The sequence below is a fragment of the Trematomus bernacchii genome, unplaced genomic scaffold (assembly GCF_902827165.1).
Source record: "Trematomus bernacchii unplaced genomic scaffold, fTreBer1.1, whole genome shotgun sequence".
NCBI lineage: Eukaryota > Metazoa > Chordata > Actinopteri > Perciformes > Nototheniidae > Trematomus > Trematomus bernacchii.
Genome location: NW_022987605.1, coordinates 688,160 through 716,036, shown reverse-complemented (window position 1 = coordinate 716,036; position 27,877 = coordinate 688,160). Strand labels below are relative to the sequence as shown.

The window sequence follows — 27,877 nt, the reverse complement described above, 5'->3', positions numbered from 1 at the left end:
AGCTAATAACAACAGCACAGAACATGTTCCATTTTTAGGGAACTATAAATCTTTTATGGTACAGTACATTTAGAAGTAATTTAGTGTCATTAAAATAGCTAATTGGCCTGTAAAGTACACCAAAGCCTTGCACAACTCATGAACAGCTCAAGACTGACATCAACATTTTGAGCTTTGTGAATTTTACACGGGTGCCTAGCAACAGATTTCTATGAGAAATATATTTATACAGATTGTTATTTTCACTCCACGTGAATAGTTCCATTTCGTTCACTTTAAAGAGCCGGCTCAAAGAGCCGGCTCTTTAAAGTGAACGACGGGAGCTGGCTAGAATAAATACTTAGTGGACGTGTGAGCTTCTTATAATGAAAGTTTCCAGTTACCACTAATAGTAATTGTCATCAGAATAAAGTAAATCTTTCTGTCATGAAATGTAAACCAGACAGCCTAAAAGATTGCTGGAAACAAAGAGCTTTGTGTCCGGGGCTTTTATTTTGTTAGCTTGTCTTACATTCGGGTTGGCCTTATGCCAGACCAGACATCATCTAAAAGGGACCTAAATCTATTATTCTAAAGTTTTAGACTGTGCTTATAAAACCAACATACATCAATTCAAACACACATAACATCACATCAATCTGTTTCCACGATACTGTATCGTAGCTATCAACAACATAATAGAACTATGTCTTACTCTATTTTCTGTCACCAAAATGTATGGCAACTGTCTAGGAACATTTATTGGGACATAAATCTACAGAACAATCAAAAGGTGACAACAGTTCAAACATGCAAAACAATCTAGAAGAAAGGATCATTCTTTAAATGCTCCTAACATTAACATGAGGTCTTAGTTGTGTCTGGGCATGACGCCAGTGTTTGAATGAGAGGATATTTTTCTTATTCTCTTGACACATTTCAATAGGTCCATTTGCATTATTTTTCATACAGTATGTAGTGGAATCAAGTTCAAACTAGCTAGAGTAAGATCATCCGAAGAGGACAATCCTGAGGCAGGAAGTGTCAATCCCTGAGAAAGGCAACTGAAGTTTTTTTCACAAATGTGGTAGGCTACTCTTCTACCTTCATTTTCAGCTTTCTGTTATTTGATTGATTTTTCCACCTCCTTTTTCCAAGGTGGTTGGTGAGCAAGTTATTGTATCTCTCATCTTCCTCTGGTTCCTCCCTCTCCTCTTTGTACCAGGGGCCCCACACACCCCCATTGTACTGAGGATTAGAGCGCAGGTCTTTGGCCGGGTAGCGTACCGGCACTGCAGTCCTGTTGTACTGCGCTAGCCGTAGCAGCATCTTCTTCACTAAGTGGGGGTATCGCTGGGACAGGTCCACTCTCTCGTAGGGGTCAGCTGTGATGTTGAACAGCCAGATGGACTTACCCCGGTCCCAACGGATGCGCTCATTATGCCAGCGGTTTGTTAGCCGCTGGTTGGAGAAGGTCTGCGGGGGCACCCAGTCGCTGTAACCAGGGACCCCCGTCAGGAGCTTCCAGTGGCCCACTCGCAGCGCAGCTCGGATGGCCGTGTTCCATAAACCATACCCGGCCTTCCAGGAACCATTTTTAGCTTTTGTGTAGATTGGGTCAATGTTGTGAAGGATGTCATGGCGAGGAGATGGATGGCCTTCACTGATGGCCTCCCAAACATCGTACCCGTCCAGATTTAGATCTTCGTCTAAAGTCCCTTCACCCAGAGTCACCAGTGTAGGGAACCAGTCAGTGATGTGGACCAAAGACCGACATGTTGTCCCTTTGTTTACCAACAGTGGACTATGAACGAAACCCACTGCCCGGATCCCCCCTTCCCAGTAGGTGGCTTTACTTCCCCTCAAAGGCCAATTGCTTCCACCTGCTAAAGGCTGGCCTCCATTATCTGAGGAGTACACTATAACCGTGTTGTCATAATAACCGTAGCGCTTTAGCGCTAACGTGAGGTTGTGGATAGATTCGTCCAGGCACGACACCATGGCGGCATATTTACGACGATGCATGTTTGGAATCCCCTTGTAGCGCTCAAGGTAGCGGGCCGGAACCTGCAGCGGCGAATGAACCGCCTGATAGGCTAAATAGAGGAACAAGGGTTGTCTGCGAGGATCGTGATTGGCTAAGATGTTGATAGCCTTTCGGGTAAACATCACAGTTGAATACAATCCACGGTCCTGTTCCCAAGCTGCCTCCTCGCCTTCATACAAATCATAGCCACACATTCCAGGCCCTTCACATTTATAGTGACTGTAGTAGTCCCCACTTCCAAGAAGGGAACCAAAGAAAGTATCGAAGCCACGCTGTGTGGGGAGACAGTCACGCTTGTAGAAGCCCAGGTGCCACTTCCCCACCATGTGGGTGGAGTAGCCTGCTTGCTTTAGCTTCTGGGGCAAGGTGACATTTTCCAGGGGCAGGCAGTTGGGCTGGGTAGCCCGGATGATGGAGTGCTGAAGGCCTGTGTGGATCTGATACCTACAAAACAAAAACAGATATCTGCCATCAACAACAGTTTGGAAGCAAAATGCAACTTTCATAAAAGCTTGACCTCTAGTAGGACAGAATTCTCCCTTGTTTGACATGTTAAGGCTACACAAGACTAAAATAAAAGTATAGTATCTACTATCATATTTGTCATAAAAAAACTAAGAGAGAAGCCCTGTCACTCAAGACCAGACTGGAAACAGAGTTGTGACCTGGAGATAATGAGGCAGCCATGTTGGCAGCAAGCTTACACAGCACTATTGATAACTGAGGTACAGACACCATGTATTGAGAACTGTTGAAAACAAGTACTTTGTGACTCATTTCACTGCAAATGTTAACTCTCAAGTGCTTTTGGCACAAATGTCAGTCCAACATTTGGGGTTTATTGACTTTTATTAAGACACAAAATGTAAAACAGAATTGTTGGTTAATTCCGTCTCAGAACAAAGCCTCTCCACCCATTGGAATTTCAACTCTCCCATTCCCACAGCACCACATCATCAGTAGCTCAGCGGCCGCTTCAGAAAAGCGTTCTTAGTGACTGAAAGCCCCCTTGATATGCCTGACCAAAGCCACTGCTGCACAATATGACACTGCTTACTCAATAGTGTGTAGGATTGGTTATTGAACATAAATGCTTAAATCTTTCTTTACACTTTAAGAAAATTGGCCCATATATCAACAAATAATATATATATATTTATGTTAATATGTTTGTATTAATTGAGGGCCTCTCATAAGCCCTGAAATACAACTTTAGTAGGATTGATTCACTGTTCTAATTGTTGAATAAAAAAAACATATATACACTGCACAATCACTGTAAACACTATAAATCTGAAGGCTTATTTCTATTATGGTCCTATCGTGAAACACCACAAGAGGAAGCAACACAACAACAAGACAGAAGTGCAGACAATACAATCATCTTATAATAGCAGGCATCATGGTAGCCAACATGCTCCTGCTATAGTTAAAATGTCATTTGCACATGCTAAATGGTTATTTGTAGCATGTTTTTAAGCCACTTTAAATTTGCTCAGTGAAATACTCAGTTTGAGATTTTCGGCCAAAGATACCACTGTACTGCTGCACTGTAGAGAACTGTGTTTGTGAAAAGGTATGAAGAAAAGTCAAGCTCCCTCTTGTAAAGTAGCTATGATTGTCTCTTAGTAGTGAGAAATAACACTGTAACTACTGTATGTATTTAGGGGGATCATTCATTAACAGTGGAATATAATATCCATAAATGAGTATTCATTATAATCCCCTGAAACTAAGTTGTGTTTTCCTTAAAATTAGACCTTATCCTATCCAGCTCCTGTACCATGGGGTTCAAAGTGTTAACCATCATCTTCTAGAGTATCTCAAAACAGACAAACCGCACAGCGGCTCTATACAGTGCCTTACACGTATTTACGTTACCTTAAGGCTACTCAATGTATCCAACACATAAAACTGTCAGCTGGTGCCTGAATTTGTTGCTCCTAAAGTAGTGTCATGGTAAGGATGGCCTCTGAAGTTACCACAGCCTTGCAAAGGAAGTGTTTTTTAGTTTACAATGCTAAATGCCCCCAATCATACACACAGTAAATATATGTACTCAATTAGAAATATGAGTTGTAGGATGACTTAAATATGGTTAGTCCACTTTGTCATTATTGAGACTGATTGTGTTCCAAGCCCCTAGCAAGGCTTTGGAAGCATTTTGACTTAATTTCTGCCTGCTGTGATTGAAAGCAATACGCCCCAGACCAAAGGAACTGAAGAAGCTGGATGGCTCTTCCCCTTCTTCACTCTTTTGACCCTCCCTTGCTATTCACTGAGGTTAGTGGTGTGCAGTCAAGCTGTCAGCAGGCAGAGGGAGTGAAATAAAGTGTCTAGTTTTGGTTTCTAGAGAGGAAGATTCGGTCTGAGGAGAACCTAGAATGTGGTCAGGCCCAGAAAACCTCCATTGCCCCTTGAGCATGAAAAGTCACCATCTAGTGGTAAGTGCAACATTCCAAACATACCAATAAACAAGTGATTTGAACTCAAATCCTACTCCAACAAAAACAATACACACTACATATCCACATAAAAGCCGACTGTAACTGCTAACACACAAGCCTGAATGTTACCAACTCGTACTTCAGGAAGCTAGATGGTTATGTGTTAGTTTGGTAAGGTTTATTTTTACTAGACATAATGTACCGAGATCTTTGATAGAATAATGTTTATATAAACTTTGAATTCCTCATGAGATTTTGTTATTCACACTTTTTCAAGAGATAATTAGTGGCTGCATCCTGGCCTTCCTGTCACTACATTTACATATGCATTTGTAATGAATAATAGGGAACAGTGCCTTAACGCTCACCTATTATGCTATATTTGAACAATATATTACAGGGCCATATGTATACAAAAAATGTCTCTGAAGTGTTTTGCTCAAAATACCAAACAGACCACCCATTGTAGTCTCATACCCCTCTATTTCAGCCCTGTTACTAAAGTGCTGATTCTGGGTCTAGCCCTTTAAATGTAACCGAGCTGCTGCTGGCCACGCCCCTTTGGAGCTCTGCATGCAAGCAGTGAGCTCTGTGAAGAGAAGGCTGTCTACCAGCAGAAACTCAGCTAAACGCTGGAACTCACTCCCACAACCCATCAGAGACTGCACTGACCTCACCACCTTCAAAAAACTTACAAAAACTCACCTCTTCAATCTGGCTTTTAATGTGTGATTGTTTTTGTATTGCTTGATTTTAATTTGACTTTAACTATATATATGTATTTGTTGTTCTTTTCTTTTCACTATATCTGTAAAGCGTCTTTGAGCACCTGTAAAAGTGCTAACAAAATAAATCTATTATCATTATTATTATTATTATTATTAAACGCTGCCGTGATTAAACGCCATATTATGTTCCAAACCACATCAAGCATTATTTCTGAAACAGTATGGAGCTCAAACACTTTCTCTCTCGCGGGTTTACCACAAGGACAGTACCTTTTATATCCTGCTTCTTTACACATGCTCTCTCCAGTACAGCGTTAGCTCTGAGTGTTAGCGATGATGCTAATGTAAACACAGACCATATTATTTCCAAAGCACATTGCGCATTGCTTCTGATACAGCAACGTTTCTGATAGGGCCGTGGGCGTGAAGCCAGCCCACATTTTTGTAATGTCGACATGACCGCAGCAAATCTGGATCAGCTCCGTTGTACCCCGTTTTTAGAGATGTGGGTAAGGAGGAAAAGAGAGATGGTTATATTTTCTGACACTTTGTGAGTCTCCTTACACACCGGGGATACATATTTATGTATAAAAGACATAAAAAAGTGCATTTTGCACAATAGGTGACTTTTAATAGATAGATAGGTAGATAGATAGAGTGGAGGAAATAAGTATTTGATCCCTTGCCTATTTTGTAAGTTCACCCACTTACAAAGAAATGAACAGTCTATAACTGTAATGGTTGGTTTATTTTTAAAGGGCCCATGTCATGCTTTTCCGGTTATTACCCGTCCCCTTGTGTGTTATGAAGGTTTTCATGTAAACGGTGTGCAGAGTCACAAACCCTCAAAGTACACCCTGTAGCGAGTAAAACTCTAACACAGAAAATACCTCCCCAAAACGCCTCGTTGGAGATACGTCACTGCCCATTTGATTCTTCCATTTCGGAAGAGCTATGGCCACACCCAGCAGCGCTGGCCGCACCCTCTGCCAGCCTTTCACGAAACAAAGCTTCCCAAACCTTTCAGCGATTCATGCCGGATATGTACAGCGTAGGGCACTGAAGAACGATGCTGTTCCTACTTTGTTTGGACCAGCGGGAGATTCGGGTACACAACCTGTAAGTATTCATTGTTGTTTGTGTATTTATGATGTTTAAAACAAACAAGGTATCTACCACGACTGTTTAAATGGGTAAACGTTTTTCGGACTGCTAAGTTGGGATCGCGGAGAAATGCTCTCCGCAGACCCATTCTCACAGCGTTATAAACCTTTTTTTTACTCAATATCAAGCCACACTTATTGTTTTTACTTCGGCTGTGAGTGTTTGTGTGTGCTCAGGATGAGTTTCGCTTGTTCTTGCTGTATTTGTTTCGCCGACACGGAAGCCCTGTCTGCTCCTCACAGCAGCTCCTCACTGCTCGGCTCACAGCCTCACGAGCAGCTGCACGTCGCTTGACCAATCAGAGCACACTGGGCTCACAGGGAGGGGGGGGGGGGGCGAGCTCCAACTAGCCGTTTAGGACAGAGAGTGAATACCGGTGAATACACATACTTTACAGAGATGCTGTATGAGAAACCAATGTGAGTTTGGAAAATTGCACAGTATAAATCTATTTTAGTAGACCTCAACAATGAAATTATGATCAGTGGAAATGGCCATGACATGGGACCTTTAACAGTGAGAGTAAAAATATCAAAAAGAAAATCCAGAAATTGACATTATATAAAAGATCAAAATTGATTTGCATTTAACTGTGAGAAATAAGTATTTGATCCCCTTGCAACCAACAAGAATTCTGGCACCCTCAGACCGGTTACATAACTCCTCTTCCTTTAAAAAAGTACTCCTAATATCAACTTTGTTACCTGTATAGAAGACACCTGTCCACAGAATCAATCAATCAGATTCCAACCTCTCCACCATGGGCAAGACTAAAGAGCTCTCTAAGGACCTCAGGGACAAGATTGTAGACCTGAACAAGGCTGGGATTGGCTACAAGATCATCAGAAAGCATCAATCAACAATCAATGGCCCTCGGTCTGGGGCTCCACACAAGATCTCGCCCCGTGGGGTATCGATGATCATGAGAAAGGTGAGGGATCAGCAAAGAACTACACAGGAGGAACTTGTTAATTATCTCAAGTAGGGGTGCAACAACTAATCGACTTAATCGATTAAATTCGATGACCAAATGAGTTGCCAACTCATTCAGTCGTCGATTCGTTGGGTCTATGTTGTTACTCTCTGTTTGCGACGCTGGCTACGTCACTGGAAGAAAAAAAAACATTCAAAAAATGGCGGAGGCGTAGAGAAGCACGGGCTGACTAACATCTTCAACAGCGTGGGAGCACTTCACTTTAAACAACAGTAAAAAGTGTGTTACCTGCAAACTGTGTAAAATCGAACTTGCATGGCACAGGAGCACCACAGTGATGCGGGAACATCTCAAATGTAAACATTTGCTTCGCGTCGGTCTCTGTGATCATACTGTCGGTGTTTTTTCTTTCAATAATGACCGGCTCGCTGCACATTATCTGGCTTATTACACGGCCAAATACTACACAAACTAACGACTAACCCTACTTATTTTAACTTATTTAAACTATGCCAATTTATTGATTCCACTATTTCAAACTGTTTGCAATTTTGCAGAAAATAGGTCGGGTGAGACACTGTGTGCTGTATTTATGTGTGTGTAAGAAAGTGTAACTGCAGAGACAATGTACCTATTTGTTGTAGCAAAGCCTGTTAACCCTTTTTGTTTGTGATTCACCATTTTATTTTTTATAATTTATCATTTGTTATAATGTATTATTATTTATAACGGCTGAGGTCCATTAAAGCATTTTTGTCACTGACAACCTGGCCTTTTTATTTCTATTACGTTGTTTTCGTAATCCTTGCAAGCCAAAATCGTAATCGAGATTAAAATACGATTAATTGCACAGCCCTAGGACGGAGCTGAAGCTTCGAGATGCCAAGCATCAGCCTCAAAACCTTAAGGATTTGGAGAGGGTCTTCAAAGTGGACCAAAATCCTTCCTGAGATGTTCACAGACCTGGAGACCAACTACAAGAAGCGCCTGACCTCTGTGCGTCCAACAAGGGTTTCTCCACCAAGTACTAACACATGTTCTGCAAGGGGATCAAATACTTATTTCCCTCAGATAAATGCAAATACATTTTTATCTTTTATATAATGTCAATTTCTGGATTTATTTTTGATATTCTTACTCTCCCTGTTAAAATAAACCTACCATACAAATTATAGACTGTTCATTTCTGTGTAAGTGGGCAAACTTACAAAATCTGCAAGGGATCAAATACTCAGTAATCCTAAATTGCAGGGGACTGAATGGACGCTGGCGTTGCTTGTCCGCCGCTCCACCACCTAAGTCCTATTTGTTTTATTGTTTCCAGTCCAGATTTGAAAACATTTTTTGCCTGGCTAAAACAACAGTTAAAGGTAGGGTAGGTAAGAATGGAGAAACCAGCTTGAGTGCGCTAGAATTTGAACGTACGCAGCCGAAAGAAATCTGCCCCTTCCTTCAGACTTCCTTACAGAGTCCCTCCTCCAACACACACGAACGCACACATGACCAATGAGGGCACGAGATAAGTTTGTGCACGAGATGGAAGGCTGACAGGCAGGCAGGCCATCCAGTTATTTTAGCCGGGTCGTGCTTTTTACAGCGCCACGGCTTCCACAGATGACATTTTTTTATGTATTTATTGTCAAAGCATATTCATTCATTAGGCGCTTTCACACCGCAGTACTTTTCCCACAAAGGTTCATCAGAACTCTTTAGTTCTCATGAACTAAGTACAGATCGCGTTCACACCGGAATAAGTCCCTGGGGGAGGATTAGGCAAATGAAGCCGCTGACGTCACTTCTTCTTCTTCTGCTTTGGGTTTACTGGCAGGCCGCAAACAACTTTCGGTCCCCGGCCGGAAGTCCCCGGCTGGAAGTCCCCGGAGTTTGGGACTGGCTTCAGTAGAAGCTGCTGGGACTCCCAGCAGCTTCTACTGAAGCCTTCCGAGTAAATCGCCAGAACGCCGACACCTCCTCATCTCCACCGCTCCCATGTTTTCTTTTGTGTTGCCATAAGTTAGTCTCTCTGCGTTTCTGCGCTGGGCTAATGCTAATGCTAATGCGAGGATAATATTAATCTGATTAAATAAAGGTTTGAAATGAAATGAAAATAAAATGGCGGCCTCACAAAACCTTTTGGGAGTTTTACGGGGCGTGGTTTGCATTCCGCCCAGCCAATCAGACATAGGAACCTTTTTCTCCCACGAAAGTACCTGCTCTCTAGCAGGGACAGAAAACTGACTGAGGTTCTCATGAACTAATTTCAGTTCCGGCTCTTTTTGGTGTGAACGCGACATTTCGGAACTATATCGGAACTAAAGTGGGAAAAGTACTGCGTTGTGAACGCGCCTATTGCTATCGGGATGTTAAGAGCATTCCATGGAATATAACAAAAAGTGTTTCTGAAGTGAATTACCTATTTAAATGTTAATTAACATCAGTATCTTTTTTATTACATCGATATACCGAATCGCTACTTTTGTTACTTCACGCTGCTGTCACCAACCTGCTGGCTCATCGGTTCCTAGCTCGCTAGCTAGCAGACCCTTAGCCATCCGGTGGCTTCAACGATAAACTGAATACTCTCGTCTCTACCTGAGCTCCACGGCTTGTCTCACCAGAGTCTCTCCATCCCGGTGTGGTCAGCCTACCTGCTCTCGTCCCCTCCTCGGGCTTCCCCCGCTGACGCCCTCCCTCCCAGGCGGTCATCGGCCAGTGGCTATCAAGCTAGCTAGCAAGCTAGCGGGCTAGTCGCCCGGCATCCATTCTCCGCATGGACGTCAGTCACTCGTTCCCACCTCGCCTTCGCAAACCGCTGACATCGTCCTCCTGTGATGCTGTGGATTATCCTGTGGCTTATACCCGGGCTCACACCACTTCTTCTGCCACGGTCATTCGGCCCCTGTTTTCCGGCAACAGCTAGCTCTGTGCTAGCACCACACCCCCCGATCATGCTACCGCTTTTCTCTGCTTCAGACCTCCACTCTCTGAATAACCACCTGCCTCCCGATTGTATGGACATCCTCAAGGAGACGGGTTTACTCCGCGGACGACGGCCTCCACACAGGCCGTAAGTTTTTCTTCCACTCTACGTCTCCACACTCCATCCTGTCCATCTGGTCGTGCCGCACTTCCACATTACGCCACAACAACAACAAACAACACGTGAATCTGACCAATCTCCGACCACTTCCCCGGTCCAGCCATCCAATCACAACGCAACGCCCTCTAAAAGCGGCCCTCCTCAACACCCACTCCATGAACAATAAAAGCCACATTCTAAATAAATTCATAACGGACAATAACCTGGATTTCCTCTTTCTCACTGAGACCTGGCAAAAACCTCTGGACTATTTTTCATTAAACCAAGTCACTCCATCAGGATTCACCTATTTTGACAAACCGCGTCCACAAGGGTGGTATTGCTGCTATTTTTAGGAAGGATGTGAAAGCTACCACCATCTCCATCCCTGATATTCCCCCATTCGAGCACCTGGTATTCAAGCTCTCTGGTCCCACTCCCCAGGGGCCTCATTTATAACGCCTTGCGCAGGATTCACGTGGGAAGGTTGCTTACGTAGTACAAAGCAAAAAAATAGGTACAGAAATGTTCCGACATTTTCCGATTCACAAAACATTGTGTACCGGCGAGGAAAGTGCGTACGGCACTTCCTACCCCTGTTTCCCTTTATAAATCACAATCGACTCGAAATGCGGCGCAGCTTTTGCGGGCTTCACGTAACGCCCATATTTGCCTATAAATAGTCAAAGAAACGCCCATTCATTCATTCATTTTGACTGACTGCATGAAGAAGATCGCAGGAAATGATGACAGAACAGCTAAAAAAGACATCTCACACCGTGTCAGATTTAGGTTATTTTGGGGAGGTCGAGATAAATCATAATGTTTGGTGGATGCAGTTTGAACCAGAGTAGCAGCATGGAGGTCGGATCGTCACCAAAATAAATAAATAAGTGGTCCGAAAAAGGTTAATGACAAAAAAAATACACATAAGGCAGTGTGTTTGTACCGGGGACAGGAGACACCCCCTTGATGAGAAACTGTAAGAAATGATCGGGGAATCCCTCCGGAGTGGAGTCATGACGACTGGATCTGAATTATTTTGTTGTATTTGGTGGTTTGTGTTCCAGCTGTCGATCAGCAACTATATATCCATAATCCACCAGTTAAAGGAAATACAACTAATGTGTTGTGTTATATTAGCTGTACAATTTACCACATATGGTGTTCTTAGTTTCCATACCTCCTGTGTTTTACGAGCGACTTATCAAGTCTTGGCAAACGGCATAAAACACGATTAAACGTGATAGTATATAAAACCATGCTCGTATCTACTAGGGATGCCAGAAACTGACCATAATCAAAATCGAAAATCGGACAGCCCTGGCGAATATTAATCGATTATTCGACACCCCAACCCCCACGTAATTCTGTCCTTCTGCTTACCGCATCATTTATGAGAAAACATTTCATAACATTAACACAACATATTCGAGGTGGTTTTAAATAGCATCCGTATTTATTTATTTCTCCAAGTTATGTTTTTGTGTGCACTGAGGAGTCTCAAACAGGCGTTTGTTTAATCATTTTAAGATTGGCTTTAATCAATGTTTGCAAATTAATTCTTCATATTTGATAAATGAGAGGTAACATTTTATTTATGGTATTATTTCCACATATTTCTCTCCATTCTTCCTTCTGCCAACGGTGTCGCAGTTTCTCGTCTCTCCCGTTTGTGTGCTTAGTGCGTACACATGGGTTAGAGTTTGCGTGGAGGACCGCACATTTTCCCGTCAAGTTAGTATTTTATAAATTGCAAACATTGCGTAGAAACTGGCGTACGCCATTTTTTGAGCGTATATCCCTTTATAAATGAGGCCCCTGGTCACAGCCATCATTTACCGCCTTCCAAAACAAAATCCCACCTTTTTCTCCGACCTCTCTGACCTTCTAACCCAGCTATGCGCAATATCTCCATCTGTGCTCCTCGTAGGGGATTTCAATATCCACATTGATGACCCAACCAGTAAATATGCCATCGAATTTCTGGAAACTACAATGCTTCAACTTTACACAGCACATCAACTTCCCTACACACAGCCGTGGACACATCCTGGACCTAGTCTGCTCCACTGGTCTCACCACCCACCAACTATCCAGCCTCGACCTTCACATCTCCGATCACCTGGCCATCACCATGGACATTAATATCCTCATCCCCATCCAAAAACACAAGCGCACAATATCCTTCAGAAACCTTAAATCTTTGTCTCCCTCAGCACTCTCAGCCTGCATCCCCTGCAAGATGTCCGCCTTCCCTCCCCCCTGCCTGACAATCCATGTCAACTGGTGGACTACTACAACACCACCCTCTCCTCCTGTCTTAATGAACTGGCCCCCCAAAAAAACAAAACTGTCTCTTTCACACATTCAGCTCCCTGGTACACCCCCGAACTCCGCCAAATGAAATCACAAAAACGCCAACTGGAACGCCTTCACAAGAAAACCACTCTAACAGTTCATCTCCATGCCTACACCGACTACCTACAACAGTACAATAACGCACTCAAAGCAGCCCGGTCCAACTAATACTCACAACTGATACACTCCGGCTCCAGCAACCCCAAGGCTCTGTTCTCCACCATCAGCACACTCCTTAACCCTCTGGAGTCGGTGGACGCGCCGGCGCGTCCAAGTGCGCATATTTTACGTATTTAATCATATATTTTCGATTGTAAGGAGTAGAAATATGATTCAGGTATCCGCGGAATCGCTGGAAGTCTAGCTTTCCAACGGTACCTCCTGTCAGACTGTAACCAGGGCACAGCAGCCCATATTGCCGCTCAAACAGCTTGACTCGGCGTTACACTGTGTGTGATTGGTGGATTCGTGTGTCAGTCAAGGAAATCTCGGCCGGCCGGCAGCCATGTCGGTCTGAAAAGACCAATGGACACTCGAGAAATCTAAGGACCTACCCACAAATAAAAAAAGATATAACAGGTGTCTCCCATCAGTTTTATTCTTTTAGTCTGTGAGGAAGAGATAGATACATAGACGGAGAAAATGCCTTTTTTTTTTTCGTCATGAACTTTATCTTCGGACAAAATAGACTCTCCATTAGCAAACGTTTACTCTGTGTAAACGTTATTTTGATGTGTATAAGTAAGGTTACATGTGTAGATGAATAAAATAATCCTTTATTCGTCCCACAACGGAGACATTTATAGTGGCTATGGACATGTATTTTATTTTACCATACTGTTCTGTACAGATGAGACTGTCATAGACTTATTTATATGTGTGCTTGCCATTTGTGGGGAGTACCGTGAAAATGAACAATAGGTGTATTGTGTGTGTGTGTGTGTGTTGAACTTCGTAATAATTATTGTCCCACATTTGTATTTGTTTTACAGAGAGGTTTCACAGCTGCCTGGGCCTAGCAGCCCACAGATGACATTTATCCAGGAGCCTCCAGCTGTGCCTGCCACCATGTCAAGATCTACCGTGGATCAAGGGCCTTCACCACTGCCATCCCCACCAAGGACCAGCGGACCAGCATCACAACAGCTGCCTCCATCTCTGCCTGTGACGAGGTCAAGATACACCTCGGCTCCACCACAGCCATCACCATCAACCCGGACAGCAAAGAGGTCTCGTAGAGCACACGTACCAGCAGCCAGCTCCACTGTCTTGGAAGACAGACAACGACCCTGACACTGCTCCCCCTGTCTCCAGGTTTCAACCTGCTCGCACACCCGGGCCACAGCTCAGCTCAACATCATCATACAAACCCATTGACTTGTTCAAACTATTTTTCAGTGCTTTAACAGTACAGACACTCTGCACCAACACAAACAAGCGGGCTGCACAGCAGATGGGAAAGGGGAAAACATACAAATGGACTGACTTGACTGTTGAGGGTTTTTATAAATACATGGGGCTGCTTCTATACATGGCCCTGCTGAAACTGGACAATGTATTGGACTACTGGAGGCAGGATCATTTTTTGTCAGCGCCTCTGCCAGCACAGGTCATGTCACGTGACAGATACAGGACAATATCCTGGAACTTGCATCTCAGCGACCCTGATGAGGATGTCATGAACGACAGCAAAAAGGGCACACCCGACCATGACCGATTGTTCCGATTGAGACCCCTCACGGACACCATCAAGACTGCATGTAAGGCTTTTTACCATCCCCATAAATACCTGGCTGTGGATGAGAGGTTGGTTGCCTCCAAGGCTAAGACTGGAATGACCCAGTACATGAAGGCCACACCAACCAAGTGGGGATTCAAGCTGTTCGTCATAGCTGATTCGAGGAATGGCTACACAATAGACTTTTCTGTTTACACTGGTAAAAGTGACATCCTCTCCGGACATGGCCTGTCGTATGATGTGGTAATGTCTCTGGTGCAGGCAGGTTACCTCGGAACAGGTTACCATATTTACATGGATAATTTGTACACCAGCCCGAAGCTGTTCAAGGCTCTCCATGCCCTAAAGTGCGCTGCCTGTGGGACCTACAGAGAGAACCGCAAGGACTGCCCAAGGCCACAAACTAACGCCCTGACAAAAAAATCCCAAAGAGGCTCCATAAGATGGATCAGGGAGGGCCCACTGGTATTTGTCAAGTGGATGGACACCAGGGAAGTAGCTGTCTGCTCCACTATCCATGAAGCATACTCTGGCAACACCGTGCAGAGAAGGCAGAAGCAGAGAGATGGCTCCTGGACCCGAATAGAGACCCCCTGTCCCACACCTGTTGCTGAGTACAACGCACACATGGGTGGAGTTGATCTGTCAGATCAGCTCATACAGTACTACTCTGCAAAGCACAAGACCATGCGCTGGTACAGGAGCCTATTTTATCATTTCCTGGACATTGCCACTACAAACAGCTACATTATGTACAAGGAAGTCTGTCTGTCACAACAGAAGAAGCCCATGACACACAGAGCATTCATGGGGGAGCTGAGTGCTGAGCTCTGTGCCAAGCATGTCCATACACCTCCTGTCCGGGCACCTGCAGCTCATCTTCCTGTGCCCATTGCTGATGTCCAGGCAACAAGCGACAGGGCCACCACAGGTCGCAGGAAATGCGAACATTGCTACATCCAAGGCAAGAGAAAGGACACACCTTGGAAGTGCAAGCAGTGTGATGTTGCCCTGTGTCTCTTACTGGAACGCAACTGCTTTGAGGCCTGGCATGAGGACTTAATCTGAGTGAAAGTGTGTTTTATAAATAGTTGAAAAAAAGTTCTGGTGTTCAATATTGTAACAAGTGTGTTTTTGCTGTTTTTATTTGTATGTATAATGAATAGTTGGTTGAAGGAAAAAAAGTTCTGATGTTCAATATTGTAACAAGTGTGTTTTTGCTGTTTTTATTTGTATGTATATTGAATAGTTGGTTGAAGGAAAAAAAGTTCTGATGTTCAATATTGTAACAAGTGTGTTTTTGCTGTTTTTATTTGTATTATAATAAATTGGTGGTTGAAGAAAAAAGTTCTAATGCTCAATTCTTTTTTTTTTTTACACATCACATGAACCTTGGTATGTAATATGAAGTCATTATTCAGTCTTGATGTATCTCAGCCCCTGCTGTGGTGAAAGTAGAGTGATTGACAGCTGTTTTACTCAGAATTCGAATTTACTAAATTTCATTTTAGACATGAATAACACATTTATATACAGTGTAATTCAAATATTTCACTACTTTTGTGATCCTAAGACTTTGGTAACCAAATCTAAAACACCCAAAAAATTGGATGACATGAGTACATTTGTGTTTTCACAAGAGTTTTGAAGATTTTCCGAAAATCGGATGTCAAATGTTAAGCTTTTGAGCTACTTATCTCATCACACATTGCTCTAAGGTGAGTAGACTACCTTCAACTGAACAGCGACAAGTCAGATATTATTATAATCGGACCCACATCCCGCACCAACACCACCCAGAACTTCAACCTCACCCTTGACAACACCACTCTAACCCCCTCTCCTCACATTCACAACTTTGGAGTAATTTGTGACAGCCAGCTCAAATTCGATAAACACATAAACCATATCACCAGGACCGCCTTCTTCCATCTAAAAAACATTGCACGCCTGGGCCCCTCACTCTCCTTCCCGGCTGCTGAAACCCTCATCCACGCATTCATCACTTCAAGACTGGACTACAGTAACAGCATCCTGTATGGTTCATCATCCAACATTCTAAATAAACTACAATATATCCAGAACTGCGCTGCCCGCCTCCTCACCCACACCCGCTCCAGAGACCACATCACCCCCGTCCTTCAAAACCTGCACTGGCTCCCTGTCCTTCAACGAACGAATACACTTCAAAATCCTTCTGCTAACACACAAAGTTCTCAATAACCAGGCCCCTCCCCTACCTCACCGACCTGATCCACCACTACACCCCTTCCCACAGCCTTCGTTCATCAGAAGCGAACCTCCTTTCTATCCCCACACGAACCAAGCTCCGAACCTGGGGGGACAGAGCCTTCTCCATTGCTGCCCCCACACTCTGGAACTCCCTTCCACAACACATCAGAGACTGCACCGACCCCCCCACTTTCAAAACACTGACCAAAACACACCTCTTCAGACTGGCTTTTAATTTGTAAATTATGTTGTATTTTTTTATTTTATTGTTGCTGTTTTAATAATTTTTTATTCTATTTTATCTCGTTTTATCACCACTGTAAAGCGTCTTTGAGCACCTGAAAAAGCGCTTTGAAATTAAATGTATTATTATTATTATTATTATTACTTATTTCCTCCACTGTATACTTTATTAATCCCAAATTGGGAAAGTCTTTTGTTAATATGTTTGGCCGTACATTCATTTGCCTTAAGCCGTTTACACAGGACTAATCTGTCCGGAAGATTGGTTATGGACATGTGTGATGAATTGACTGTGGGAGAACCATATTTAGTAACAGGTTATGATGCCAGGCCGGCACAGTACGTTTTTAAACAGTCAATATGCACAAACAGTCAACTGAAAATATGTTCACTATAGCTTGGTAGCTTTGCACTGGTTGTGAGTCTGTGTATGCAATTATGTCACAACTCTCTTACCACCACCACAGACTAGTTTCTTTTGGGAAACCCTGACCGCTGACCCACCTCATCACCACTGGGTTCCAGACTTTCTGCAGGAACCTGGTAGACAAGCTGTGTAAAGAAGAGTGATCCTGTCTGTTCTCTTCTGCAATGACAACTATTCTGATAAGATAAGATACATTGTTGGTCATTTGTTTGATTAAGCAGGTAGTAAATCTGATAAAAAGCCTTTTCCCACTGTAAACATAACTTTAAATCAAATCAAATCAAATCAGGTTTTATTTATATAGCACATTTAAAAGCGATTTTTGGTCGAGCCAAAGTGCTGTACATGTAATAAAAACACATTACTACAATCACAATAAACGACAATAAATTACAACAGATATATATAAAAAATAAAATAAAAAAAACACACGGAAAAGTCAGGAGTCGTGCTCCGCTCTAACTAGAAGGCCAGAGAGAAGAAGTGTGTTTTTAGTTTTGATTTAAAAACCCCTAGGGTCTGGGCCGACCTCACATGGAGGGGCAGAGTGTTCCAGAGCCTAGGGCCAGCTGCTGCGAAGGCTCGGTGCCCTCGGGTTTTAAGCCTTTAATTGTTTTTTAAATTAAATACATTGAGTATGACTTGCAACAAGAATAAGAATGAAATGTTACGAATATATATATAAATGGTTTACTAATTATCTTGTTTTTATTATTCTTAATGACCTCTGGTTCTGTTTAAGCTTTGTTTTTGCTCCTTCAATTCTAAATCACACACCAACCGCTTAGTAAGTGGCTTCTTTCCACAAGGTTGCGCATACGTACACAAACGTACTTGTATTTATTTATTTTGTATTGTATGACATTCCGTTGTATTTAAATGCACATGACAGTAAACTTGATGGCCTATTATAATTGAGCATCTACTTTATTTTTACTGATAAGTTTCTGCTTGATTGAAATTAGACTGTCTCTGACCAATGATATGAAATATTCCAAATCCATGGCATTATGTTATGAATTCAAAATATCTTTATTAGGGGTCTGACTAAATTGATCCATCACAAACTGAAAGAAAAGACGGAAAGATATTTTGGTCTATTAAGTTCTTTAATAAACTGTTATCGTGCAATTGCATAGGACTTGATCTGTACTGTATTGCTTTAATTTCCTCCACCACTTTTCAATTGAAGAGACAAAAACAACAAATGTCATTTTCTCTAATAATTGGTTGTCTTACTGCTCCAACATAACCACAGCGTGTGTCATGCATCCTTAAACAGACCAAACAAATCAATGGTGAAATGTTGTTCATATTTCCTTTGAATAGATAAGTTGTTACAGTCCTAGACTGTTTTGCTCAATGCTTTGCTAAAACAAAATGCCATCTGGGTTAGGTACCTCCAAACATTTTTTAGATCAAGTTAGGAAACTGTTATGTTTACAATTTGGTAACAATAATTCCAGCAGATTTCAAAGCTGGTTCCCAAGAAAATATTTCTCTCCTCAGCATAATAATATAGCCCAATTCAGAATTTGATCCCTCTATTCATTGTAAGCTTTTGAGGTCAGGTCGATGGATTCATATGAGACCACACTGAACCTAGTGGGAGCCAAGAGGGAGTATGGTTACATATGGCGATGAGAAGAATGTCTAGTCACTTGGTGGTCTAGGTTTTGAAACCCAACTACAGACATGTACACTGGGGATAGGGAGGCTTTGTTGATGTGTCATTAGGAGAGGACATTTGAATGCAAGGCAATAAGAAAGGGATGGGAATGAAGGGAAGAAATGAATGCAACATGTGTTTGTGGGTAAGACATTAACGTAAACAACAAGGAGTCAATCAAGCATGGCATGGGAAAGTGTTCTGTCCAAGAGAATAGATGTAAAAAAGCTTGTTCACAACACTTTTTGGTTGGAAACAAAAACTAGATGAAAAGAGTACTTGTCAAATATTTTTCTTCGTAATCTTTCCAGACTTTCCAGAAGCATAGGACATTGTAAACCTAATCTTGCTACTTGCCCATAAATGTCTATAAAACCACTTTTGGATATAACATACTACATTATCTTCAATTCCCTTTTGTATCCGTTCCATGTAGAAGTATTTTTCCAATTCTGCTTCATTTATTTTTAAAATAGCTTTTACATCAATGCCAAATGAGAAATGGAACTGAGAAAGAACGGCCTTGTAAAATCTGAAGTGAATATAATGGACATAACATACATGTGAAAATGTATTAAAGGAGAGGTGTCATGGCCATTTCCACTGATCATAATTCCATTGTTGAGGTCTACTAGAATAGATTTATATTGTGCAATTTTCCAAACTCACATTGGTTTCTCATACAGCATCTCTGTAAACTACGTGTATTCACTGAATTTCACTCTCTGCCTTTAACGGCTCATTGTACCCTCCCAAAATCGCGCTGAGCTCCGTGGAGGTGTTGTTTCCTTGTTAGCGATACACAGCCAAACACAGCCAAACTCATCCTGAGCACACACAAAGTCACAGCCAAAGTAAAAACAATAAGTGTGGCTTGATATTGAGTAAGAAAAAGGTTGATAAACGCTGTGAGAATGGGTCTGCAGAGAGAATGGGTCTGCAGAGAGAATTTTGCCGCGATCCCAACTGTCTGTTATCAGCCTGCAGCCAGGGAGGAGAAATCAGCTGAGCTGCCTGCTCCCTGCACACAGATGTGTGTGTGAGGAAGTCCGTGGATTGGTCAATTTGGACCAATCAGCGGGGGCTTAACGTAACGGCTCCGCGGACGTAACGTAACAGCTCCACGGATTGGTCCATTTCGTTCCGGGTACGGCTTGACATCATGCCGTACCCGGAACGAAATGGAAGACTCAAATGGGCAGTGACGTATCTCCAACGAGGCGTTTTGGGGAGGTATTTTCTGTGTTAAAGTTTTACTCGCTACAGGGTGTACTTTGAGGGTTTGTGACTCTGCACACCGTTTACATGCATACAAACCTTCATAACACACAAGGGGACGGGTAATAACCGGAAAAGCATGACACCTCTCCTTTAAGACGTGTGTGTGTGTGTGTGTGTGTGTTAAAGTCTGACCCCTTAAGTGCTCTTGCAGCTCCTGCAGGTTTGGTGGTGTTCACATACCGAAAGGTTACAGCCGTGTAATGAGAATGTCATGCTAAGTGCAGCCTGTGATTCCTCCAGAAATCAGTCAAAGCAGCCCCAGGTCTGACAAAGAGCGGTTTGAGGTGAAGCGCAAACACTTTCAAAGTGTACCTGTGTAGTTTCTCTCTGACAGACAAGGGGATTCTCAAAGGAACTGGGTCTTGACATTGCAGGCACCTGAAGGACAGTTCTAGATCTTTAGTATTTATGAGGCCTTGAAATAATGACAGCAGTAAGTGCTGCCTTCTGGGGGCTCCGTCCTGCCCACAGTCCTTCCACATGTCCAACGCAACTGATTAATGGCTTCATTGGACAACAAAACAGATTATGAATGGGCAGCCACAGCCAGAGGTGGGAGAAGTACTCAGGTCTTGTACTTGAATACAAGTAGAAGTACTCAGATCTTGTACTTGAGTAAAATTAGAAGTACCAGAGTGTAGGACCCGTCACTGCACCACTCTATTAGCATCAAAATATAGTGAAAGTAGCGACAGTAAAAGTAGTCATTGTGCAGATTGGTCCATTTCAGAATAATATATATGATATGTTTTATAATGATTGATCATGAAAGTGTTCTCAAAGCTGGTAAAGGTGCAGCTAGTTTGATGACTTTAGCTGGATGCCAAGTCTCTTATTTGTCATCTCCTCGATCCCCGCTCTCACTGGAAGTTGATTTTTGTGCACCATGTAAAGGAGCTGATTTGTGCCGGTGTTTGTGTGTGACTAAAGGGGACAGAGCTGGCTGCGTCGGACGTCCCTTAACGTGAGGGGAAAGGACGTCCCATTGCTCTTAAAACTCATTTCCTTACTTCCTCTCTCTTCTCGTGGTTTCCTCATCATTAATCCAAATCTGTAACTAAAGGTATTAAATACATGTAGTGGAGTAGAAGTACACAAATTACCTCTGAATTGTAGTGGAATACAAAGTAGCATAAAATAGAAATACTTAAGTAAATCAAAGTCTTTCCAAATTGTACTTAAGGACAGTACTTGAGTAAATGTACTTGGTTACATCCCACATCTGGCAACAGCATATCTGAATCCTTGGATGGATTAAAGCCATATACAGGCAGGAAGTCTTATCACTGCGAAGGGTACATTCCTCAAGTAAAAAGCTGAGTTATGTTCTTGAATGCTGCTGTAATCACACTATCTTTCTGGTTTATTTACACAGACGCTGAGCCACAAGCCCAACAAATCACACATGTCATTAAAGTTGAATCACCAAACGCTGGCAATCGTTCAAGTCCCACAAGACAAGTGTCTTGGCCGCCCCTCCAGCCACGGAGGTTGAGGAGGATCCCGGTCTGCTGCCCAGGCTGGGGCTTGTCTTGTGTTCTTGCGCCACGTCTGCTCACATATGGTTCAAATAAGCACCCAAACTCAGCGCTCTGTATTTAATCAAAGTCAGCCCTGGGGTAGTTCATCTTACTTAGCTCTTCCTTTAAGCAGGGTCTCATTTTATTTTCTGCTATCTCTGAAAATCTCCTCTTTTGCTCCTGCAAAAAATATGAGGGATCTTTCTTTTAAGGATGTACTTTCAACAAATCCAAATTGAAGCTTCTATAGAAGCCATGCTTAATCTTCACCCAAAACATTCCCTTTGCTCTGGTCATCTTTGCACAACTCCACCCAGAGCTCTAGGACAGACTGGTGTGGGGAGGCAGGGGAGGGAAATGCTGACAGATCACTGAAACAACAAGAAAAGGGTGAATGGACGGCTGAGAAGAGTTTGAGATAAGTGTGGAGGGGTGTGTGTATAAGTAGGACACAGCATTTTAGCCGGTGAGGAGCTGAGTGAAAAGAACTGCTTTGAGCAAATAAACGCCCCCCTTACTCCTTGTGGTTTAGACCAGATTTACATTTAGTGGGCTAAAGTATAAGACAGAAGAGCTTTTGGAACCAAGCCACAACCCTCGGTTGAGGCCTCCTTTACTGCTTGTTGATGGACGGTATCTTACTCAGTGATGTAGGAGGCTGATAATTACATTTGTATGACGTTTTTAAATGCATGCAGCAGGGGTGACGATGAAGACAAGACTAAAACAATCTGTACAGTCCAGGTTTTCTTGTCTGCAATGTAAATGGAACTTTAAACTTGCTATCATTTGAGTGCATTTACTGGACTGCCTGCAGGTCTGTAACCGACAAAGAAAAGAAATGAAAAAGTCAGAGATTCAGCAACTGATAGTAGAGCTGAAGCTGTGTTTACTGTATGATGTATGGAACATGCCAGAGTGTGGATTTGTCTGGACAGGTACGGGGACATGGCTGTCTTTCTCTGGAACATTCATCTCTGACACTCCTGAGGTGTGTATTGGGCACTTAATTACAAAGGATACAAAACAAGTGGGATGGTTTTAGTAATATTGGTAAACCATTTCATGTACATTCCTCAAACATATTTAACATTTCTCAATTTAAGGGGCTTCCAAGAGGAACGCCCTTTGCCCTGGCCTTTGGCAATCCAGTAAAGATCAGTGGAAGTATGATGGGGTTGTAGAGCGCAACAACTGTGGTTGAAGGGAGAGGTCTGAGCCTCTAATCTCATCATTGCAGCTTAAAGGAAAGCAGACAGGTTGAAATGGTTCTGATGCTTTGAGTTTCCCAGGGGACGGAGAGCGTGGAGATCTTTTCTCAAGCTCCTGTTGCTGGTTAAAGTTACAGTGCTTTTCTACAGCTTAACCAGCAGCAGTGCACAACTACTTCAATTCATCTGCTATGTCTATTTAATTCATTGATAAAGTTTATATCTTACGTAGCTACATGGCTCATATTCCAAAACCTACAGAGTGAACATGCTCTTGCATTTACTCCCAAAGTAAGTACTTCACAGCGTTTACTTCTATTAAGCTTTAATTTGCTCATTTGCAGGTCAAAACAACTTGACTGAAACCAGGATATATTTATAAAACATATTAATAGTATATTGCTATCGGATTAGTTACAAGTCAAAAGTACAGTAATAGCGTGTCTACACCAGTGTTTGAAGAAGTACCCAGATCATTTAATTAAGTAAAAGTACAAATACTTTGGACTTAAATTACTCCATTACAAGTCAAAGTTCTGATTTCAAAATGTTTCTTAAGTAAAAGTACAAAGGTGTTAGCATCAAAATATACTTAAAGTACAATTGCTCATTCTGCACATTGGCCCATTTCAGAATAATATAAAGTACACAAGTATAATAAGCTAAATGTACTTCGAGTATCAAAACGAAAGTACTCGTTATGCAGAATGGATCTGTATACAGTATTATATTATTATGGTTATTATATGATCCTGTTTTTATACATATTCATTTTAGTATTGTAATTCAGCAATGTAGACAAAATGTAGATATGTGAACTACTGTGGAGAGTACTAGTACAATACTGTATTATGCCATATCAGCATATCAGGTATTTTATATGGACAATGTAGCAGAGTAGAAGTTTAAAGTAGCAATAAATGAACATACCTAATAAAGTACAAATGTGTCAAAAAGTACTCAAGTACAATACTTGAGTAAATGTCACTTTTCATCAGTGGTCAACAATAAATGCTACTGTTCAACACTTCAGAGGAATGTGCATGTTGAAGGCAGCAGTAGATAGTGGTTAAGTTGCAGAAACCTCAAAATAATGTGTTTGTGTCACATCAAAACTTCTGTCAACTTACTCTCTCCACTCGTGACTTAGTGCTTATATTTAACCTGTTGCAAACAATTCATAGCCATTATAGTACCATGTGTTCACTAGTTAGTTTAGTTCACACTAAAACTAAAGCCCAACAGTGAACACAGGTTGTCCCGCCTTCTCCAGTTGGAACGTTAGTTAGTGAATCTGTCCATTTGGTTGACGGTTAACAAAAACAGTGTGAATAGCAGGTTTATTTATTATTTATTCATATTAAGATGGCGGCGCAGACAGCAGCAGCGGCCCCTAGCTCTCCCGAGTCTTTAGTGTTTTCAAGTGTTTTTAACGTTTGTTCGTCTAGTTCACCATCCATGCAGGAATACAGGCATGTACACATTATTGTATCTACTGTGTCCACATGGATATTAGCCCAGTCCTGCAGCAGGGTATAGAGCAGTGGAACCAGGAGGTGGCTGCAATTTTCTCATTATTTTCTCGGACACCTGCCAAAAAAAGCAAGCCTTCTCCTTTTTTGTCAAGGAGTGAAACAGATGTTGCGGGGGAGGTGGGGGGATGCAGGAGAAACCCTGCAGAGCTGCATGTACAGAGAGGGAAACTGCTGATGTGAAACATACTGTAATCAAACTACAAAGCTAGACCACAATTCGACCTCCATGACACTGTGTATGTTAACCATGCCGCCCTCTGATATCTCCTTCCAGCTTCCTGCTGCCACCACTACATCCCTAAGTGGTTGCTCAGGCAACAATACTACTCCTCCATTTGGAAACACTTACAAATTCATTTGTCTTTAAATCTTACCTCAAGGCCCACTTACTAACTTTTTTTTTGTAGAGGAGGGGATTTCCATGTGAGCCCCCACTGACAGGATCAAGACTGAACCCATAATCACGCTCTGAGTTTTGGAGCTACAGTTATAATAATGTATACAGCTGCTGCTACAGAGCACCATGGATTCATTCTGTAATGCTACTTGCTACATATTGAGCCTGGTTTTTTTCCCCTATATTTGTGTACATTCTGTTACATGTTCCCCATTAAATTAAGTGTAACGAGCTATTAGTGGCTTTTGCTCAGCCTTTCAGTTGCTGGAATCTTGGCATGCAGTGACATCACTAAAGATGAATGTGACTGAGCAATTAGACAGGTTGTTAACAAGCAGCAGTTAAACAGGATTATTTACACCATTCAAGAGGTTAAACTGAAACTGAGCACACCTGTAAAGCCCTGTTAATGTTTGTGTGCAAAACTGTGTAAATACGACCTGGATAAGTATGATTACCTTTGTAATTTTGCCTTTGTTTTTGTCTTCCCAATAACTCTGCCTCACCTGGCTTCTGTTCCTGAGCTGTCTGACTACTTGATTCTCGCCTCATCGGACTTCTATTGACAAGTTCAGTACATTCCAGTACCTTGGCATTAACGCAGTGTTTAAGGGTAGAAGAAATACAGAATGAAATGTAATATTGGGTTTACTAAGCTTTAGGGAGAACTAGTTGCAACACATATCTGAAGAGTGAAGCTGAATCATGCTCCCTCGGCATGGGGCGGCTGTGGGTCAGGAGGTAGTCCACTTATCGGAAGAAATGTGCTTCTATCCCCTCTTCCAGTTTGCATTTCAAAATGTCCTTGGGCAGGTTACTGAACCCCACATTGTTCCCAGAGGCACGGCCATTGGTCAGTTTGTGACTGAGCATTAGATTAGATCCTCATGAGCCGCCCAGCCATCAGTGTGAATGTGTGGGGGGGCGGTGCATGTGGGTATGTAGTGTATTACATTACATTACATGTCACTTGTTAGACACTTTACCCAAAGTGACTTACATACATTCAAGACTGTGGGCAATCACTACAGGAGCAATTTGGAGTGGAGTTTCTTGAACCAGTGCCCCCCTGATCCAAAGATCAGACTAGAAAGCCGCAATATAAGTCCCTTCACCATTTGCCAAGTAGGCAAACATGCACAGAAAGTCACTTGGATTTATTTGTGTGGCCTTTTTATAAATACCTGCCTCCTGACAGGAGATGATAAACCAAAGAACCAATGACTTTGTGTTGGTGACCTCCAGTTACCCTAAAACCAGCGACGTGCAGTCAGTGCAGTCAGGGGAGGCAGAACCTCACCTGTCATACTCCAATGTAACGGAAAAACAATTAAAGAAAAACTAAATAATAATAATAATAAAATGTCTCCACTGATCTTGTGTAAATGTGATTTCTGTATGATTCCAATCGCTTTTTATAGTCAAAATCAGCAAATTTGCCGAGCTCCGCTACGGGAGCGATGAGAAGTGAGGCAGGGACGAGCACTGCCTCTCGTAAGCCCACAGTAACTTGCTGGAGCGCGGGCACTAATTTAGCGCGGGCACCAGAGTTCCCGTTAGCCGGTAATTACCGGACAATGACCGGTAAAATATGCTGAAGTCCGGCAAATCTAAATCTCTCCGGTCAAAATGTCCGGTCAAAATAATTTTCCCTTAGCGCAATACCGCATCAGTTGCGCCACTTATGTGACAGACAAGAATAGTATGTGACAGACAAAAGAGTATGTGACAGACAAAAATTGTCAATTCTAATGTCTAACACTTAATGTGGAGAAAGAGATGTCCTGTATGGGTTGATTGTGCGTTGATCTGTTGGTAATGCCTCGGGGTTCCGGTGGGCATGTAAACAAATGCATAATGCTGCGCTATACTTTGTGGCCTCATCCGGTTGCATAGCGACGCTTATTGTTTAGGTGTCTTTTAACAAGCAGGTAGTCATATCATTAGCTAGAACTAGCTAGATCTGATCGATATGGACATAAATGCGAGTAAAGTCTAATCTGACAGGAGAGAGAGATCGGCTGCTGCTGACGAGTCGACACGCAGCTCTGCATGATCCCCTGCAGCGGCGAGCAGAGCAAAACACACTTCAGGTTAGAAAATCACACGTAGCTATTTTAATTACCTCTCAAACTACCTAAACTAGTTATAGATATGTTTAGTTTTACTGTCGGGTCACTCATTACTGGATCCGCGAGCTGCATGATACTGACGGGCTGTCAGGAGAAGGAGAGAGCGCTCCGTTTATTATTCCCGCGTTTTTGTAAATTACTGTACACTTTTGAATAATGTAGTTAATCTACTATAATTAGTTTGTTTAATGTCGAATCATATCAATTTGTTTTAAAGCTCAATAAATAACAAAGAAGACCTTTAACCGGCACTTATCTAATTTTGTCCGGAAGATTTCAACTTTAACGGACATGTTGACCGGCAAAAAAATATTCTAACGGGAACTCTGGCGGGCACTTATTTTGTGAGCGCGCTCAAGCTATTTACTGTGCGCTGAGGTGAGGCACAGATGAGCTCTGCCTCACTTCAGAATACGTCACCCCACAGAAACTGGCTGGAAAGCGGGCCCTAAGCGCATGCCTGTTCCCATCTCACTGTAGGTCACCAATGTAATGTTTGTAGATCCCTTTATTACATTTATCCTCGCCATCCATAGTCTCTAAATAACTTATTTCACGTATATATGATATTTAGGCTCGCTGGTCTCATCATACAACGGCAATGAAAAAAGCATCAGGAGAGGCAGCCATAACCTCTGCCGCACTGAAGGGGGCGCACGTGAGCCCACAGGTTCTTGTTGCTACTGTTATTCTACCGCAAACAACAAACTAGACTTTTGAAACTACAGGAAGATAAGGAGGACTTTTACAAAA

At 42.5% G+C, this 27,877-nt stretch overlaps 1 protein-coding gene across 1 annotated transcript in view; it reads right to left on the bottom strand.

The window, feature by feature from the left end:
- Window positions 1-473: 473 nt before the first annotated feature.
- Window positions 474-27,877, bottom strand: part of arsj (arylsulfatase family, member J) — a 29,032-nt gene continuing 1,628 nt past the window's right edge. Inside the window, exon 2 of the mRNA XM_034130926.1 lies at window positions 474-2,470. Within this exon, the coding sequence (XP_033986817.1) occupies window positions 1,072-2,470 (1,399 nt within the window). The 3' untranslated portion in view covers window positions 474-1,071. The remainder of the gene's footprint in view (window positions 2,471-27,877) is intronic.